The sequence below is a fragment of the Chiloscyllium plagiosum genome, unplaced genomic scaffold (assembly GCF_037043375.1).
Source record: "Chiloscyllium plagiosum isolate Xiang-an unplaced genomic scaffold, Cpla_swu_hap1 HiC_scaffold_4, whole genome shotgun sequence".
NCBI lineage: Eukaryota > Metazoa > Chordata > Chondrichthyes > Orectolobiformes > Hemiscylliidae > Chiloscyllium > Chiloscyllium plagiosum.
Window position 1 is genome coordinate 77881245 of NW_028270142.1, and position 18469 is coordinate 77899713.

The 18469-nt window shown below is 40.7% G+C and overlaps 1 protein-coding gene across 2 annotated transcripts; it reads right to left on the minus strand.

Moving 5' to 3' along the window:
• Positions 1-1562: 1562 nt before the first annotated feature.
• mrpl15 (mitochondrial ribosomal protein L15) lies at positions 1563-18366 on the minus strand. 2 transcript variants are annotated; one of them, XM_043688336.2, is made up of 5 exons: positions 18291-18366; positions 6103-6260; positions 3871-4036; positions 2893-3016; positions 1563-2202 (listed from the first exon to the last, which is right to left on the minus strand). In XM_043688336.2, the coding sequence occupies exons 1-5, from the start codon at positions 18324-18326 to the stop codon at positions 1865-1867; spliced, it is 822 nt and encodes a 273-aa protein (XP_043544271.1). In that variant the 5' UTR covers positions 18327-18366; the 3' UTR covers positions 1563-1864. The 2 variants fall into 2 exon arrangements, with proteins under 2 accessions (XP_043544271.1, XP_043544270.1); XM_043688335.2 differs by lacking the exon at positions 18291-18366 and adding an exon at positions 17898-18050.
• Positions 18367-18469: the final 103 nt, after the last annotated feature.

An 18469-nucleotide genomic window follows, 5' to 3' on the forward strand; every position in this document is an offset into this window, starting at 1 on the left:
GGGTACCATCCCAAATAGCTATGCCCCTGCTATATTTATCATTAATGACATGAATTCATGGTGGATATTGTTGAACAAAATTTTGCCTGTGGACTTAATCACCAGTCTGTTGAGAGGACCTAAAATGCTTGTGGGACATGCTGAAGCAGGAGCTTTTACTGCCACCGTGGTCTGTTTTTAATTTCATATTCTAGAAATTCTACCTGGCAAAACCTCCAAAACAGCTTTGGACAAACTCGAATCCTTTGTCCAGGCTGTGCACCCATTTCCAATCAATCATCTGTGATCCCTGTGCCACCACCTATGAGCCTGCAGCAAGCCCAATAGCTTGTGTTGGGGAGCTTTAATTTTTTTTTCTTCATTCCCCTCACTACCATCTAATGGCAGTAGTGCTTATTTTTCCCCAGCACCCATGTCATGTGTGTGCAGGTTTAAGACAGTGAATAACAAGTGCATAAATCTTTATTTATAGTCCACCACCAGGAAGAGAGGAGACACCAGAGTGGCCAGTAACAAGCAGTGCCCTTCTCAACAAAGGACAATGCTGCATGGTCAAAAGTGAAGGGGAGGGCAAGGATTAAATCAAAATAGAGCCAGAGGGGGAAATAAAACCCTTCACTCCCTACGGTACCCACCTTTCCTTGAACAGCTCAAGGGTGTTCGTGAACACCGTGTACTCCTTCTCCAAGGACACTCAGGCTCCTTGCAGAGAAGGTGCACAATGAGCAAGATCAACATTAAATTTAAAATTTGAGGTCCATTCAGAAATTAATAAGTGAGAAGAATCTGTTCTTGAATTTGTTGGTACATGTTTAAGCCTTTGTATTTTCTGCCTGATGGAAGAAGTTGCAAGAGACTATAAGCTGGGTGGGAGGGATCTCGGATTATGTTGGCTACCTTCCAAAGGCAGTGAGAAGCGTAGATGGAGTCAAAGGACTGAATCACGACCGTTCACCTTAATTTCTGGTTCTAGCTCACCATGCCATCTTTAATTCTACCATCTAACAGTACAGGTAGTTGTCCTATAATGCATGTTTATTAAACACTATTTAGTTGTAACGTAATTTACGAAAACCCTTCGGATTTGTTGGGCCAAATGGCCTGTTCCCACACTGTAGGGATTCAGGAATTTGCTTGATCATAATTTTGGGGCTAGTTTATTGCCCAGAGACAAAAAACTGCAGATGCTGGAATCCAAGGTAGACAAGCTGGAGGCTAGAAGAACACAGCAAGTCAAACAGCATCAGGTGGTAAAGTCAACCCAAGCACTACCCCAACAGTCCTCTAGACTATGGTATTTACATCCTATACAAATTCTTTCTGATCTTAAATTCTAGTTGGGATTTCTTAGCGTCTGCTTGGTTTTAAGTCGTGTACATCTTAAGCTGTAAAAATACAATAGTTGGAACTTGTGTACAAGTGTCAAAATCATATGTGCAAATTGAGAGAAATACAGAAGAGACACAGTAGAGGAAAAATTTACACAAGCAATAGTAAAAACAGAAAGACTCATAAAAGTATTGCAAGAAAGGATAGAAAAGAAATACAAGTAGAAAACAATACATTGTAAAGATTGAAAGTTAATTTATTTTAATTTTTCTCCAAGAGCACCAGCACAGGAGAATACAATGTTAAAATATATTGTGCATTAAATCAAAGAACAACAGTACATCTTCCAAATCACCATGAGCAATACCACCAGTTACTAGCTAAGTTTTAATGCCAGTATCTACTTAAAGTCAATAGAAAACTTCAACTCAGAAATACATAACCAAGTAGAAAACAAACATTTAATTCATTACTTAGTTCACATTGACAAATAATCAACATTGACTTTTAAGTTACAACTACATCATTATCAGTTTCAAGAACTATAGTAACTACACAGCTCTTCGTCAGTTGGTTTTAAAATTTTCTTTTCTGATAAGTTTACCACCCAACCAGGAGCAAGCCCAAAGAAAATTTGTCGAGGATCTTTACGCATTGTTAACATGTTGTACATCTCATCTTTAGTAATGTCTGGTAGAATATAGCCATATTTCTTAGCAAGATCCATCCGTGCTTCTTGAACTTTTGCTGGGTCTGCTAAATAACCACGATTTTGTGCATCTGTATAGTAAGGAACCAGTTCTTCAGGTGGAAGCATGCGTTTTGGAATAGGTTGTCCTCTTAGAAAAAAGGGCACCGGCTTACATAAAACATCTGTTGAAATGCAGAAACATTGTTAAATGGTTAAGCATGCTGAAACATAATTTTTTTTTAAACCAATTAAGATTTTAAAATCCATAAGTTTATTGCTAAAATCCATGAATGTAAACCATGCCTGTTACAAATACTTCCTTCTAATAACATTTCACATGCTTACGTTTGACCTCTTGTTTTCTGTTGATCAGGAAGAACAAAGAGTACTACTGCATACTTACTCATTTTGTGCAACTCCGAGTCATGCTAAATCCATCACTTTAGTGCCAATTGTGAGCAGTTCAGTGCATTACACCTATACCCACTGTGAAATTTCACAAGGCATTTAGATTTTGATAAGTATACTTTCAATTTGCTGTATCTGAAGCTCAAGCATTTATTTATATCCTGAGAATTAATCATGAAGGTTGCAAACTTCTAGGCCAAAGAATCAACAGCATAAAGCCTTAGAGTGAAATATTAATTGTAGATAATTTCAACAGTGGAAGACTCTTAAATAAAACTGTGGATGCTGGAAATCTGAAACAAAAACAATTATTGCTAGAGCAAGTCAGCATGAGTAGAAGGGTCACTGGACTCAAAGTATTATCTCTGCTTTTTCTCCACAGGCACTGCCAGACCCAGTGAAAAATTCCACGTTTTAAACAAATATATGCATAAATGGCTAAAAAAAAAAAGAATCACACTTACCCAAACTTCGTGGATCATAGAATCCTGTAGTTATAATTCCACCATTCTTTTCAATTGCAGCGATAGCAAGCTCTGATGCCCACTGGACTTCAATGCTTACTTTTGCTACAAAGTTGTCAGCACCCTATGACAAATTAAGCACAAGCTGTGGGAATAGTAGATCGTGTAACTTCCATTAATTAATGCAATAAACTACTGGTTCTCACCTGTCATATTTTACAGTAATTTATACAAAAATGTTATGCTAACAACGGTCTGCGAATACAAACAGATTTCACAGTTTCTAAAATTCTCGATAAACTATAAGAGACCTCCTCGAGGAATAGTCTACAAGTTCACAAATACTGTACACTTGCTTCCATCTAATGGCAGCAAGAGAAATAACTATCCAAAAAAAATTGCTTTGTTTTGCCTTATGCTGTTCATATGTTAGCAAGGAGAACAAATCAAAACATTTGATAAAGAAGTCACGTGATTAAAATAATTGCAGAAACTCCCCCTAATCTATAAGGTTAATTATTTTAATGACCTAGGTTGTATCCCATTAAACTTCAGCTCACCTGTTCCTAATCTATCTGGTGCCAAGCTGCTCTCATTTTTACCATAGCTAATATACCTAATCCAAACATCCCTATGCTATGGGGTTTTTTATAGCATGGCCAATCTACCTTACTTGCATGTCTTTGGACTGTGGGAGGAAATCCATGCAGACATGGGGTGGACCTGCAAAGTCTATATAGACAGACTTGAATCGAACCTGGGTCCATGGCCCAGTGAGGCAGCAGTGCTAATCACTTTACTGCCATGCTGTATATCCGCCCAGAATTATAATGTGGTGGATTTATTTCCTATTGTTGCATATAAAGATAGATTTCCTGAAATAACAAAGCAACTGGAAAATTGCTGAGCCTAGTTAAGATATAGTAATAGAGCTATGACTTTGTGTCATTAACACAGAACAATGCTGGTTTATATTACCTCCTCCACTAGCTGGATTCCATAGTCTCGTTTGAGTGGTTGGACAGTTACTCCTCTCGCATTCACTAATTGGGTCAGATCAATAGGTTGACTGGGATCCACTCTACCCAGATCTATTAAATACTGAAGACGATTCAGACTTAGTGGTTGGTATTGTCGTCGATAACTAGAAAAGAATTTTCAGTTAAGAATATTTTAGTTTTAAAATATAGTACAAGAAATGATAATTCCTTTACAGATCATTTGTTTTTTTTAAAGATTAGATTCCCTGCAGTGTGGAAACAGGCCCTTCGGCCCAATAAGTCCATATCGACCCTCCCCAGAGCAACCCACCCAGACCCATTCCCCTACATTCACCCCCGACTAATGCACCTAACACTATGGGCAATTTAGCATGGCCAATTCACCTGACCTGCACATCACTGGACTGTGGGAGGAAACCGGAGCACCCGGAGGAAACCCACGCAGACACGGGGAGAATATGCAAACTCCACACAAACAGTTGCCCGAGGCGGGAAGTGAACCAGTGTCCCTGACGCTGTGAGGCAGCAATGCTAACCACTGAGCCACCGTGCTGCCCCCCCAAAAAAACTACCCATGGCATTTTGTTCTTCAATACAAATATACATAAGTACGCAAACATATAAACAAGTACACAGAATTCAAAACAGGAGTACACCATTCAGACCCTTGAAGCTGCTTTACCATTAGATAAGATCATGGCTTATCTCATGGCTGTTTAATCTCCATTCCCCTCTCTGCCATTTCATGAAATTACACATTCAAATAGTGCATTTCACAAGTTTAGAAAGTCCGTAAGTGTTTTACAGTAAGTCAATGCAAAAAAAACAAAACAGGCAATTGTCATACAGTAGGATTAACAGCAACATAAAATTGACTTTTTGTATATTTATGGAATGGGCTTAGATCCCCAGCATTATGAACCTTGTGATTCAGAAATGAGAGTTCTATCAAAAGTCATGGTCAAAATACACCTGCATAGGATACAGAAAACCACCCTTGGCGTTTTGCCCAAATGTATCAAGCTCAGGTGGTTCATCTTAGTAACAAGGCAAAAGGCCTCCTCCAGCCAAAACTGAAACTTGCACCAGAACCCCACCATCACTAAATCCAGTGCATGTGCTCTTTCTTTGGGAAGCTGCTCAGTCAAGTCTTCATTAAACATCATCTGCAGTCGATGCAAAGGTTGCAGTCTACAAGGCTATCATATTCCTGAAATTCATCTAAAAACTGTGAAGCGTGGGTAGATTAACAACACTCAAGAAAGCATTGAGATGCATCACCACTAACCATATAATATACACCCTCCAAAAACAAATAACAAAGAGCAGTAAGGTGGAGGACATGAGAGCAAGGATAAAGTGCAAAAAGCCATGCAACCCCTCATCAACCACAGGCCAACCAAAGACCATCTGATGAATGACTGCTTTAATGGAATGTGGATACTCCCCCACCCCCCACATGCCGTGTCTCTTCTTCATCCTTTTGCTTTCCCTTTTCCTCTTTTTTACCTTTCATTGACTTCACTGTTATCTCTTCCAGCATCTCTCTCTCTTTTTATTCCAGACTCCATGGCAAAGATCAGCACAGAGACCAGAAAAGAGGTATGAGTACATATGTACATACCATTAGATGAGTATTTGTTCATACACACACACCTGTATACTAAATCATGAATGTCTAATTTGCCTGTCCATGCCAAGTAGTAAGTAACAATGAAATTCAACACCTTGAGGCAAATATTGCATGTTTTAACAAGCTCCATGCTTGCGAATGTCATCATTTGCAGGGGTTGTCAGGAACAGAACCCTCACAGATACAGATGAATGACTGAATGCACTTACCCCCAGCCACTTGCAAATAAGTACAGATATGCAACAAGCATATGTATACAGCAGGTGGGCACATATGCATGTGCATACATACAGGCATGAAATCACTTATGAATAAACTGATAAACATGTAATCAGGCAAATGCTGGCATTGATATGTATAAGCATGTACACAGCAAGTTATCTATACACATGAACATGGGTAGCTATTTATATGTTCATATGAATGCTTAAACATGCATGATCTCATTGCACATACACACGTACAATGAAATCCATGTACATCTTCCATGAAAATCATGTTTTCAAAATGTAGCATACTAATAGGTTGTAATGTGGATAACCACTGCAAAGTCAATACATTTTTTTTAAAACCAACCTGTGCCCCTCATTGTATCCATATTTTGGAATAACAATGTAAAATGGAGTCTGTCCACCTTCAAATCCTAATCGGGGCCGATTTCCACGCTGAGTCTGCCCTTTGTGACCTCGGCCACTCTTTTTCCCTCCATGGATTCCCCTGCCACGTCTTTTTTCCTGAAAGTTGAGCATTATTTATTAGTTAATTATCTTTTATTCATCGTAGTTAGTTGGCTATGAAACTTTTTTGGTTCCCATTTCTAGCAACAAACACCTAAGAAGGATATTCATTTCAGAAGTCACAGAAAAGTTGCACTTGGGCTTGCATGAATGGCCAAGTAGTATTGCTAATTTGGCCACAACAATTTTATTACCACCTTAAATAACATTAAAGTTATTTCTAAAAAGACTCCATGAGGATTCAGGACTAATCAATTTGAGTTAACTACTGTCAGCACTACAGAACGCAGGTGTTGGGATGACTAGGTAATCAAGAACAAGGGGACATAATACAATCAGAGGATATGGCATGGACCACTTAGGAATGAAGAGAAATTTCTTCAAAGGCTGGTGAAGCTTTGAAATTCTCTACTACATTAAGGTGGGAGACCAAGCTACTGAATACATTTAAGAAAAAAAAGAAGATTTCTAGACTTTAACAGCATTAATGGGTATGGGAAGATAGAGGATCAACCATAATCATTGAATGACAGAGTAGAGTTGATCGACTTCATGACCTACTTTTGTTCCTATTTTCAACATCCGATGTTTTATATTTCTACCTTTACGGAAGTTACTCTGGCTGTTATGTAGTTAACTTAGTGTTGTAATGCATGCCTGGGATTATATTACAGGACTCCAGTAACAGATAATGGTAGTACACTGTGATATGCTAGTTTAATCACTGAGGTAAAAACAATGACTGCAGATGCTGGAAACCAGATTCTGGATTAGTGGTGCTGGAAGAGCACAGCAGTTCAGGCAGCATCCAAGGAGCTTTGAAATCGCGTTTCGGGCAAAAGCCCTTCATCAGGAATAAAGGCAGTGAGCCTGAAGCGTGGAGAGATAAGCTAGAGGAGGGTGGGGGTGGGGAGAAAGTTGCATAGAGTACAATGGGTGAGTGGGGGAGGGGATGAAGGTGATAGGTCAGGGAGGAGAGGGTGGAGTGGATAGGTGGAAAAGGAGATAGGCAGGTAGGACAAGTCCGGACAAGTCATGGGGACAGTGCTGAGTTGGAAGTTCAGAACTAGGGTGAGGTGGGGGAAGGGGAAATGAGGAACCTATTGGAAGTCCACATTGATGCCCTGGGGTTGAAGTGCTCCGAGGCGGAAGATGAGGCGTTCTTCCTCCAGGCGTCTGGTGGTGAGGGAGCGGCGGTGAAGGAGGCCCAGGACCTCCATGTCCTCGGCAGAGTGGGAGGGGGAGTTGAAATGTTGGGCCACGGGACGGTGTGGTTGATTGGTGCGGGTGTCCCGGAGACGTTCCCTAAAGCGCTCTGCTAGGAGGCATCCAGTCTCCTCAATGTAGAGGAGACCGCATCGGGAGCAACGGATACAATAAATGATATTAGTGGATGTGCAAGTAAAACTTTGATGGATGTGGAAGGCTCCTTTAGGGCTTTGGATAGAGGTGAGGGCGCAGGTTTTACAGTTCCTGCGGTGGCAGGGGAAAGTGCCAGGATGGGAGGGTGGGTTGTATGGGGGCGTGGACCTGACCAGGTAGTCACGGAGGGAACGGTCTTTGCGGAAGGCGGAAAGGGGTGGGGAGGGAAATATATCCCTGGTGGTGGGGTCTGTTTGGAGGTGGCGGAAATGTCGGCGGATGATTTGGTTTATGCGAAGGTTAGCACCGGGGCGTTCTCTCCTTGTTCCGGTTGGAGGGGTGAGGTCTGAAGGCAGAGGTGCGGGATGTAGACGAGATGCGTTGGAGGGCATCTTTAACCACGTGGGAAGGGAAATTGCGGCTGCCTTCCATAGTCATTCTCCATTTAAATATTCAGGTCTTATATTTTTCCTACTAAAGTGCATAATCTAATCTTTCCACGTTATATTTCATGTGCAAACTTTTTGCTCACTCGCTTAACATGCCTATATCCCTCTTTAGACTAATTTTGTCACCGTGACTATGTACCTTCCCATCTATTTTTGTATGTCTGCAAACTTGGCAAAACTTCTGTCATCCAAATCATTAGTATATGTTGTAAATAACTATGGCCTCAGCACTGATTCCTATACCAATCTGCTAGTCACAGGTTATCATCCTGAAAAATATTCCCTTTATCCCAACTCTGCCTTATAATAATTAGCCAACCCCACTATCCATATTAATATACTTAATTGTGCAATACCTTATCAAACACCTTTTGGAAATTCAAATATATTCCTGCTACTTGTTTTCCTTCCTTTATCCTGTTTACTGTCCCCTTAGTGGATTGGAATGAATTTGTCAGGTATGTTTTCCTCTTTATGAAGCCATGTTGACTTGGCCTGTTTTCCTCTTTACAAAGCGATGTTTACCCGGCTTGATTCTGTTACGGATTTTAAAATGCTTTGTTATTACATCTTTTATGACAAACTGTAGCATTTTCCCAATGACAGATGTTCGGCCAACTAGCCTATAGTTGCCTTTTGTCTTCTTTTCCCATTGAATAAAGTTCTTACATTGGAGCTTATAACCCTCTGGGAATTTTCCAGAGTCTAAAGATTCTTGAAAGATTACTATTCGTGAATCTGCTATTTCTGTTGATACTTATTTTAAAATCCTAGGATGTAACCCATTAGGTCCAAGGGAAGTGTCAGCCTTTAGACTCATTAGCCTCTCTAGAACTTTTTTTTTCTAATGACAGTTACTGTGTTTATTGCCCACCTCTCTCCACAGCAAGGCTTTTATTACTTAGGATTTTTGGAATGCTCAGAGAGTAGTAGGGGCATGGAATGGCCTGCCAGCAGCAATAGTAGACTCGCTGACATTAAGGGCATTTAAATGGGCATTGGACAGACATATGGATAATAATGGAATGGTGTAGGTTAGATGGACATCAGATTATTTTCACAGGTCGGCGCAACATCGAGGGCCGAAGGACCTGTACTGTGCAGTAATGTTCTATATTCTACATTCTACCAACGTAAAGGCTGATGTGAAGTAGTTTTTCAACTTTTCTCCTATTTTTGGCCCCCATTATTACTGCCCTAGCTTCATTCTCTAAAAGGCTATGTTCACTTGGGCATTGCACTTTCTTTTTGTATATGCAAAGAAACTAACACTGTCTGGTCCTATATTAGTTTGAGTTTGCCCTCAGCTTATTTTCTTCCTCAATTATGTTTGGTCATGTTTTGTTAGCTTGTAACTTTCCCAATCATCTGGTTTACGAGTAACCTTTGTTATACTGCATTTTTTCTTTCAATTTGGTACTATACTTAACTACCTTGGTTTATCATGGTCACTTTATCCCCTTCTTATGAACCTTCCTCTGCACTGGGATATATCTTTGCTGAGAGCCATGAACAATTTTCTCAAGTTGCTTCTCAATTTCTATTAAGCCCCTTTTTCAGTCCACTCCAGCTAACTCAGTCCTCATCCCTACGTAATGATCCGTATTTACTTTTAGCACAGTTGTTTCCAACCCAGGTTTCCTACGCAAACGGAATGCTAAGTGCTACCATGTCATTTTCACTGTTCTGCAGAGGTCGCTTATTCCATCTCATTATACATTATCTGATCTCTGACTGGATCCACAACATATTGCTCTACACAACTGTCCTAAATACACTTTGAATTCCTCTTCATGAATACCCCTGCCAATTTAATTTTCCCAATCAACAAAGTTATGGATGATTAAGATACTGCCTTTTCTACATGCCTTCATTATTTCATGAGTTGTTCTTTGTCCTCTCTCAGAACAAAGCAGCTGTCAAGCAGGCAACAGACAATCACATCATCTTCCCCTTCTTATTTATACTTCTACCAACATGGATTCTATGTGTTTCAATCTAAGACCGTTTCTTGCCATCGTACTTATTCTACTCCACACTAACAAAGCTACTCCACAATTCTACCTTTCCTGCCTGTCCTTTTGAAAAATCATATATCCCCGAGTATTTAGTTCTCAACTTTAATTTGCTTGTAGCCATGTCTCTGTAATGGTTTAAAAGAAAGAAACGGAAAATACGAATAGTCGGCCAACTAGCTCTTCAAGCTTGAAACAATTCATTGAGATTGTCATGATTTGGAGATGCCGGTGTTGGACTGGGGTATACAAAGTTAAAAATCACACAACACCAGGTTATAGTCCAAAAGGTTTAATTAGAAGCACACTAGCTTTCGGAGCAATAGCCTGTTCCTGTTTATCCACCAAAAGCTATACAGGGAGTCCCTGATTTATATAACTAATAATTACAGGTTGTAATTTTAAATATCCAACATACAAATATTTCCTGGTGTTACGAACTCGAAAGTGTATGGTCACTTTAAGAGAGAGGGTGCATTTTTGAGCTGAGTGATTTTGACAGCATGTGTCTGTGACTAGCTGACAGGTGCTGAGAATTGATAATGTGCAATCATCGGCTTTGGGTTGTGTTTTGATGTTAAGTCAACCGGATTTGAATTTAACCAATTATTTTAAATTATACCCAGGATATCAAAAACCAATTAAATTTGAAATTGATTGAATTGACAACATCAGATCAATGAGTGGGTACAAATTTTGGGGATATTAAAAAAAAATTTCATACAGAGCACATGCCATCTGAAAGGGCCCTCAGCACTCAAACAAATCTCTCAGAAGGCGCCATCTATTAAAGGTACTAAGGGATTTTATACAAAGACACTCAAAGTTAAAAAAAAGTCATAGAAGATGACCCAGGGAGAAGATAGCAGAATCGGAAAGATGAATTGAAACAGTAGATTGGGAAGACTGGAAAGAAGACAGCATAAAAGACTATATGGACTTTGAGAGATTAAGTTAATTTAATGTTTAATAATTGAGTTATTGGAGCAGCATTTTAATAGTTACAGTCACAATGATTAGTTAAGAAAGAAGGGGCTTGGATTTGGTAATAATTTTTGTTTAGTATTCACTGTTAGAGCTAGGAAAATAGATTTGTTAATCCTTTAGTTAAACAGTAACAATCAGAGGTTTTCTTTCATTAACTCACCTTTTTAACAAATTACGAGGCGAGGCAAGTTTATCTGGGCATTGTGGTTTTAATTAGCAGAAGGGTTTGACCTCCGTGTCGTAACACTGGACTTATGATTGGCTGTTTCATATTCATCTGCACTATTCCAAACTGCATACAAATCACTTACCAATGGATTCAGCAACAAAACCAATTTGCAATCTGAGAACTGCCTGTACCCAAGTTCTTCTTGAAATTATACAATGTTTCGGCCTTGACTGCCTTCTGTGGTAGTGAATTCCACAGGCTGACCACTCTCAGGGTAAAGAGGTTTTTCATCTCAGTCTTAAATGGTTTATTCCATATCACTAAACTGTGACCTCTATTTCTGGATTCCCCCTGCGATTTAGAATATCTGATCTTGATGTACTCTGTTTAGTCCTATTAGAAATTTTGTAGGTTTTTATGAGATTTCGCTGCCATCCCCAGTACTTGCTGATTTATCTTCAGTGACTAGCGTACAAGGATACCCAGGCCTTGTTGCACATTTTCCTCTCTCAATTTATAGCCAAACAGATAATAATCCACCTTCCTCTTTCAGCTCCCAAAGTGTACAGCCTTACATTTATCCATGTTATCTTGTATCTGCCAATCATTTGCCAACTCACTCAGCTTGTTCAAATCACACTGAAGCATTGCTGCATCCTCCTCACAGCTCACCCTCCCTTCCAGCTTTGCATCATCTGCAAATTTGGGCATATTACATTTAATTCCCTCATCTAAATCACTAATATATATATTGTTAATAGCCGGGATCCATGCATTGAGCAAGGATTGCAAGAAACCTTATTTCTCAACTGCCAACAAGCATTCTACCCATTTCAATACACTACCCCCACACACACTTTAACTTTCCACACTAATCTCTTTTGTGGCAAATTGTCAAAAGCCTTGTAAAATTCCAAGTGCATCACATCTGGTTGATGAAGGCAGAGCAGTAGATGTTATCTGTATGGATTTCAGCAAGATATTTGATACAGTTCTACATGGTTGACTGGTTTGATCACAAGGAATTCATTGGAGCTAGTCAACTGGGTACAAAATAAGCTTGAAGGTAGGAGACAGAGGTGGTGGTAAAGGGCTGTTTTTGGTCTGGAGGCCTGTGACCAGCAGTGTGTCGCAGGGATCAGTGCTGGGTCTACTGGTTTTCATCATTTACATAAATGATTTGAATGTGAATATAGGAAGTATGGTTAGTAAGTTTGCAGATGACAGCAAAATTAGTGGTGTAGCGGACAGAGAAGGAGGTTACTCAGAGTACAACAGGACCTTGATCAGATGGGCTGAAGAGTGGCAATTGGAGTTTAATTTAGATAAATGCGAGAAAGAATGTCGTGAAACTTGGAAGGTTTCAGAAAAGATTTCGAAGGATGTTACCAGAGTTGGAGGGTTTCAGCGATAAGGAGAGACCGAATACGCTGGGACTGTTTTCCCCCCTACAGCAGAGACTGAAGGGTGATCTCATAGAGGTTATAAAATCATAAGAGACATGATAGAGTAATAGCCAACGTTTTTTACCCAGGGTAGCAGAGTCCAAAACTAGAGGGTATAGGTTTAAGATGAGAAGGGAAAGATTTAAAAAGGGATCTGAGGGGCAACTTTTTCACACAGAGGGTCATGTATGAATGAATGAGCTGCCAGAGGAAATGGTGGAGACAGGTACAATTACAAAATTTAAAAAGCACCTGGATGGGTACATGAATAGGAAGAGGTTAGAGAGAGATATGGGCCTAATACTGGCAAATGGAACTAGATCAGTTCAGGAAATCTGTTTGACGCAGATGAGTTAGACCAAAAGTTCCGTCTCTGTGCTATATAAATCTATGACACTGGCTCCCCCTCATTAACTCGACGAATTACATCCCTAGTAAATTTGTTCAGAGTTCTTTCTCTTTTATAAATTCATGTTGACTCTGTTTGATCCTGCCACTGTTTCCAAATGCTTAGCTTATATTACTTTTACAAAAGGTATTCTAGCAAGATTCTTTCCCACTACCAACATCAGGCTGACTAGCGAGTTTTGAGAAGATTTGTAGCTCAGGTTGAGGTTCTGGATGTAGGTTTGCTCACTGAGCTGGAAGGTTTGTTTTCAGACGTTTTGTCACCATACTAGGTCTTCAGTGAGCCTCCGATTGAAGCACTGCTGGTGTAGCCCGCTTTCTATTTATATGTTTGAGTTTCCTAGGGTCGGTGATGCCATTTCCTGTGGTTACATCATTTCCTATGGTGATGTCATTTCCTGTTCTTTTTCTCAGGGGGTGGTAAATGGGACCCAAGGACAAGCCAAACAGAGGCATGCACGAGACCGAAGGATCGGTTTCCATGCTGTACATCTCTATGACTCTATAAGCATAGCATTCCAACCTGACCTTTATCAACAAACTCTATCCTGGCCAATCTTTATGCCTGTTTCTTGATACAATACTGTGTTTAAATTTCCTTGTAAGCCATAGTGCGGCCACTGTTCCCATTTTGCATTTGGGCCAAACAGGCATGAACAATTGTTGCAGTTCACCATGCACTCTGAACACTTACCATTGACTTTCCACTATCCTTCAAGTAAACTCACTCCTCCACCTGCACCACCAATCAAAGTCAACTTGCATCTCCAGAAGACCATAAGACATTGGAGCAGAAATTAGGCCATTCAGTCCATCCGTCATTCAATAATGGCTGATACTAATAATCTGGTGCCATTTTCCAGCAGTCTAATGTCCACTTCTACCTCTCTTTTGCCCTTAATATATCTAAAGACATTTTTTTTGTTCTTTATATATCTGAAAAATCTTACAGCATTGTAATTTCTTCTCTTTAGATTCAGGACTCTAGTTCAAAATCAACTACATCACTCTCCATTGTGATGAGTAATTCTACTATACAATGTCACTCATCCCCAAGGAGCCACGTGGAACTGGATTGCCAATGGTTTCTTTGTGGTTACAAAATAACTAGTCTGGGATGGCCCATTTCACTTGGATCCTCGATGGATCAATTCAGAAAACCATCCTGTATAGACTCCAGGAATTCCTCTTCTATGGAATTTTAACTAATTTGATTTGCCAATCTTATATGTAGAATAAAGTTACCCAAAATTACAGATGTTCCTTTATCGCATCTATCTCTAATTTCCCATTTTATGCCATTCCCAACTTCACATAAGACACAGCAGCAGAAATTAGGCTGTTCAACTGCTCAAGTCTGCTCCGCCATTCAATCCTGGTCGATAAGTTTCTTAACCCCATTGTCCCGCTTTCTCATTGTAACCCTTGATCCTTAAAGAACCTATAACTCTGTCTTAAATATACTCAATGACCTGGCCTGCACAGCCTTCTGTGGCAATGAATTCCACAAGTTCATCACTGACTGGCTGAAGAAGTTTCTTTTATTTCCATTCTAAAAAGGTCTTTACTCGAAGACTGTGTCCTTGGGTCCGAGCCTCTCTTACCAATGGAAACATCTTCCCAATGTCTACTTTGTCCAGGCCATTCAGTATTCTGCATGTTTCAATTAGATCCCCCCTCATCCTTCTAAACTCAGAGTATAGACCTAGAGTCCTCAAACATTCCTCATATGTTAAGCTTTTCATTCCTGGGACCATTCCTCTGAACCTCCTCCGAACACGCTTCAAGCCAGTCCATCCTTCCTGAGATGTGGGACCCAAAATTGTGCACAATACTCCAAATGTGGTCTGATCAGAGTCTTAGAAACTTAGAAACACATCCCTGCTTTTATATTCAAGTCCTCTCCAAATAAATGTCATCATTGCATGTGCCTTCCTAACTACTGACTCAACCTGAAAGAATACTGGACAAGAATATCTAAGACTCCAGACTTCTGAATTTTCTCTACATTTAGAAAACAATCTATGCCTCTATGCTTCTTACCAAAGTATTACTTCACACTTTCTGACATTGTAATCAATCTGCCACTTCCTTGCCCACTCCGTTAACCTGTTCAAATCCTTCTGCAGCTTCCCACTTCATCATTGATACAAAGATAGGTAGGGGAACAGGTATCGTTTGCAAACTTAGCCAGAATGCCCTCAGTTCCTTCATCTAAGTTGTTAATGTATAAAGTGAAAAGTTGTGGTCCAACATGGAGCCTTGCGGAACACCATTTTTCACCAACTGCCATCCTGAGGACCATTCTATCCTCACTCTCTGCTTTCTGCCAGACAGTCAAGTTCGATCCATGCTAGCACCTTGCCTACAAAATCATGGCTGTTATCGTACTCAGCAGCCTCCTGTGCGGCACCTTGTCAAAGGCCTTCTTGAAGTCATAGAGTCATAACATTCATTGGCCCTCCTTGGTCTAATCTGCCCATTATTTCCTCAAAGAATTCTAGAAGATTTGGTAGGCATGACCTCCCCTTGATGAAATCATGCTGACTTTGCCCTATTTTACCATACATTTTCAAGTATTCAGAAATCTCATCCCTCACAATGGATTTCAGGATCTTACCCACGATCATGGTTAGGCTGATCTACCTATAATTTTGCATCTTTTGCCTATCTCCCTTTTTAAACAGGGATTATATTTTAGAGATTTAAGTCCTCTGGACCCCTCTCTGACCCTAGCAACTTTTGAAAGATCATCACTAATGCCTCCATGTCTCTTAAGCTATCTCCCTCATAATTCTGGAGCATGGACCTGTCAAGGGAGTCGCGGAGAGAACAGTCTCTCCGAAACTGAGTTAGGGGTGGGGACGAAATATATCTCTGGTGGGGTCTGTTTATAGGTGGCAGAAATGGCAGAGGATGATGCAGCGTATTCGGAGGTTGGTTGGATGGAAGGTGAGGACCAGGGGATTCTGTCCTTGTTGCAGATGGAGGGGTGGGGTTCAAGGGCAGAGGTGCAGTGGTGGGCATCATTGACCACACGGGAGGGGAAATTGCTGTCTTTGAAAGAGTGGAATGTTCTATGGTGGAATTGGTCCTCCTGGGAGCAGGTGCAGCGGAGGCGAAAGAATTGGGAATAAGGGATAGCATTTTTACAAGAGGCAGGGTGGGAGGCATAGTCCAGGTAGCTGGGGGAGTTGATGGGTTTGTAGTGGATGTACATGTTGAGTTGGTCGCCAGGAATGGTGCTCCACGTGATTTATCCATCTCAGGCCATCCTTAAAAAGAAACCCCACAAATAAAATTTATGCCCCTTGGTATTTATCACACACAAAGCCATTCATTTTGTACTTTTACCATGCCTAATCTGCTGGTGGTTTGTTATCCTTGTACACACAGTTTCTTCCTGTCTCACTCTGGTTATTGTTATCAAATTAGTTGCTCTGAAAAAACTCCTTCTGTTTTGTAGGTCATTGTATGACCTCTTCAAAGTCCTATCCCTCTAATTAAAGCCTTTTCTACATTTCTATTCAATTCTACAAGACAGTGGTTCAAGTGAAGCCCATTGAATGGAACAGTTCAAACATCTTAGCATATTTCTTTCCATGCCAAAGAAGCTTTATAAATGCAAAATCTGACAGTGCAAAGTGACAAAAATCATAAAATGTTGAAAAAACTCACCAGGTCTGACAGCAGTTATGGAGCTAAAGCAGAGTTAAAGTTCTGGGTGCAGTGGCCCTTCAGAACCGACTGTAGCTAAGACAAAGTTGGTAGAGTATATGTGCTAGAGAAGAGGTGGGGAGAGGGGACAAATATTAAACTATAGGTGGAAATGGAATCTGAAGAGAGAGAAAAACAGTTGGGCAAAGAAATGGGGAAAGGTGAGCTTGAGAGAATGAATGAGGACCGTTACGACTGACAATGGGTTGTTTCTAGTAGCAGTCATGTAAATTACCAGCCTGGTAAAGAGACGGGAGATAGTGTTCTGGCTATAAAGTTACTGAACGGGATATTTTTCCATCTTCATGTGGCCATTTCTTTGGACAAGACTCCATCTCAGACCCCTTCACCCACCTCCAATTCTCTCTCACCTGGATTCCTCCTTCTAGCTGTTTACTGACATTGAGAAACAGTGATCATTCTCTCAGGCTGACCTTTATCCGTTCATTTGTCTGCCCAACTCTTTTTATCTTCCTCTCACTGGGCTCCATCTCCACCTATAGTGTACTCTTTACCCCTCCACCATTCATTTCTTCAGTATATATACTAACTTTTTCCTATCAATTCTGAAACGTTAATTCTGCTTTCTCTTCACAGATGCTGCTAGAACTGGGTTTTTTCCAACAATTTCTGATTTCCACCGTCCGTAGTTTTTTTTGTTTGTGTTGAAGTGAGTTGGACAAGCTTAAGAGAACATGTGCAAAGTTATGGGGAAAGGGCTGAAATCCAACCGAACCGCTCTTGCAGAGTAATTACTGAGACTAGGGGCCGAGTGGTCTCTCCGTTCTGCAATTATTCTGTGATCAGATTAATGTGGTTAAGCAGTACTCCATCACGGTCATCAACTTCTGAATGGGGTTTTAGAGGCAAGCGACTCACGCCCTCCTACTCGTGGGGGTGGAATCGAAAGTTCACCCACCACCTCCACTTTAGCATCGCTTTCCCCAATTATATAAATAAATTACTCTCTCCTGGGACTCTCCTGCTGTGCAGCAGCAGTCTTATGAACTCTTCCAGCTGCTAGCTGTCTCCGATACGATTGCCTGGATCTACCTCCTTCCCAATCCTCACAGTGGACTCACCTTCTTCTTCGCGCCAGGGTTCGGTCTCAGGTTGGCAAGAGAGACTCGCGGCAGCCGCCGAAGCAGCTCGAGCCCAGCCGATCCACCTCCTCGCGCCGCCATTTTTCACAACCGTCAACACCGACAGCTATGTCGTAAAGGTCAGAGCGACTCGACTTTACGACAGATTCGAAGCGGCGGGTCCCTAAAATCTCCAAATGACCCATTTGTCCTCTAGTTTTTAGTTAGTGAATTTTATTTTTAAAATGACACGCGTGACTGTTAAATTTATTTGTGTATCGTTCACTGCTTAAAAATGCAAATTGTGAAAGTACCAAATAACCGAAGCTTGACCTACAGCCATATTTAGTTTTATTATATTGCTGATTAACGTTAATATTTGTATATGTTTACCAGAGCTAGATTTGGAGAGTGAAAAAGACGAATCATTCATGGTCGATAACCACAACTTGGCAAGCGCACCACTGCAACTGCGCAGTCAACCCATTACCGATTGTTTACTATGATTGACATCGGGCTCAGCCAATCATATGGCGCAATACGTGTTTCCGTTTGTAAAAGCAACAAATTCG

Coding starts and splice junctions, on each gene's coding strand:
- mrpl15 (XM_043688335.2), bottom strand. CDS start 17,999: ATGGCGGCGCGAGGAGGTGGATCGGCTGGGCTCGAGCTGCTTCGGCGG. Junction 6,261..17,897: donor ACCCTGGCGCGAAGAAGAAG/GTGAGTCCACTG, acceptor CTCAACTTTCAG/GAAAAAAGACGTGGCAGGGG. Junction 3,017..3,870: donor GAATCCAGCTAGTGGAGGAG/GTAATATAAACC, acceptor AATTTGTCATAG/GGTGCTGACAACTTTGTAGC.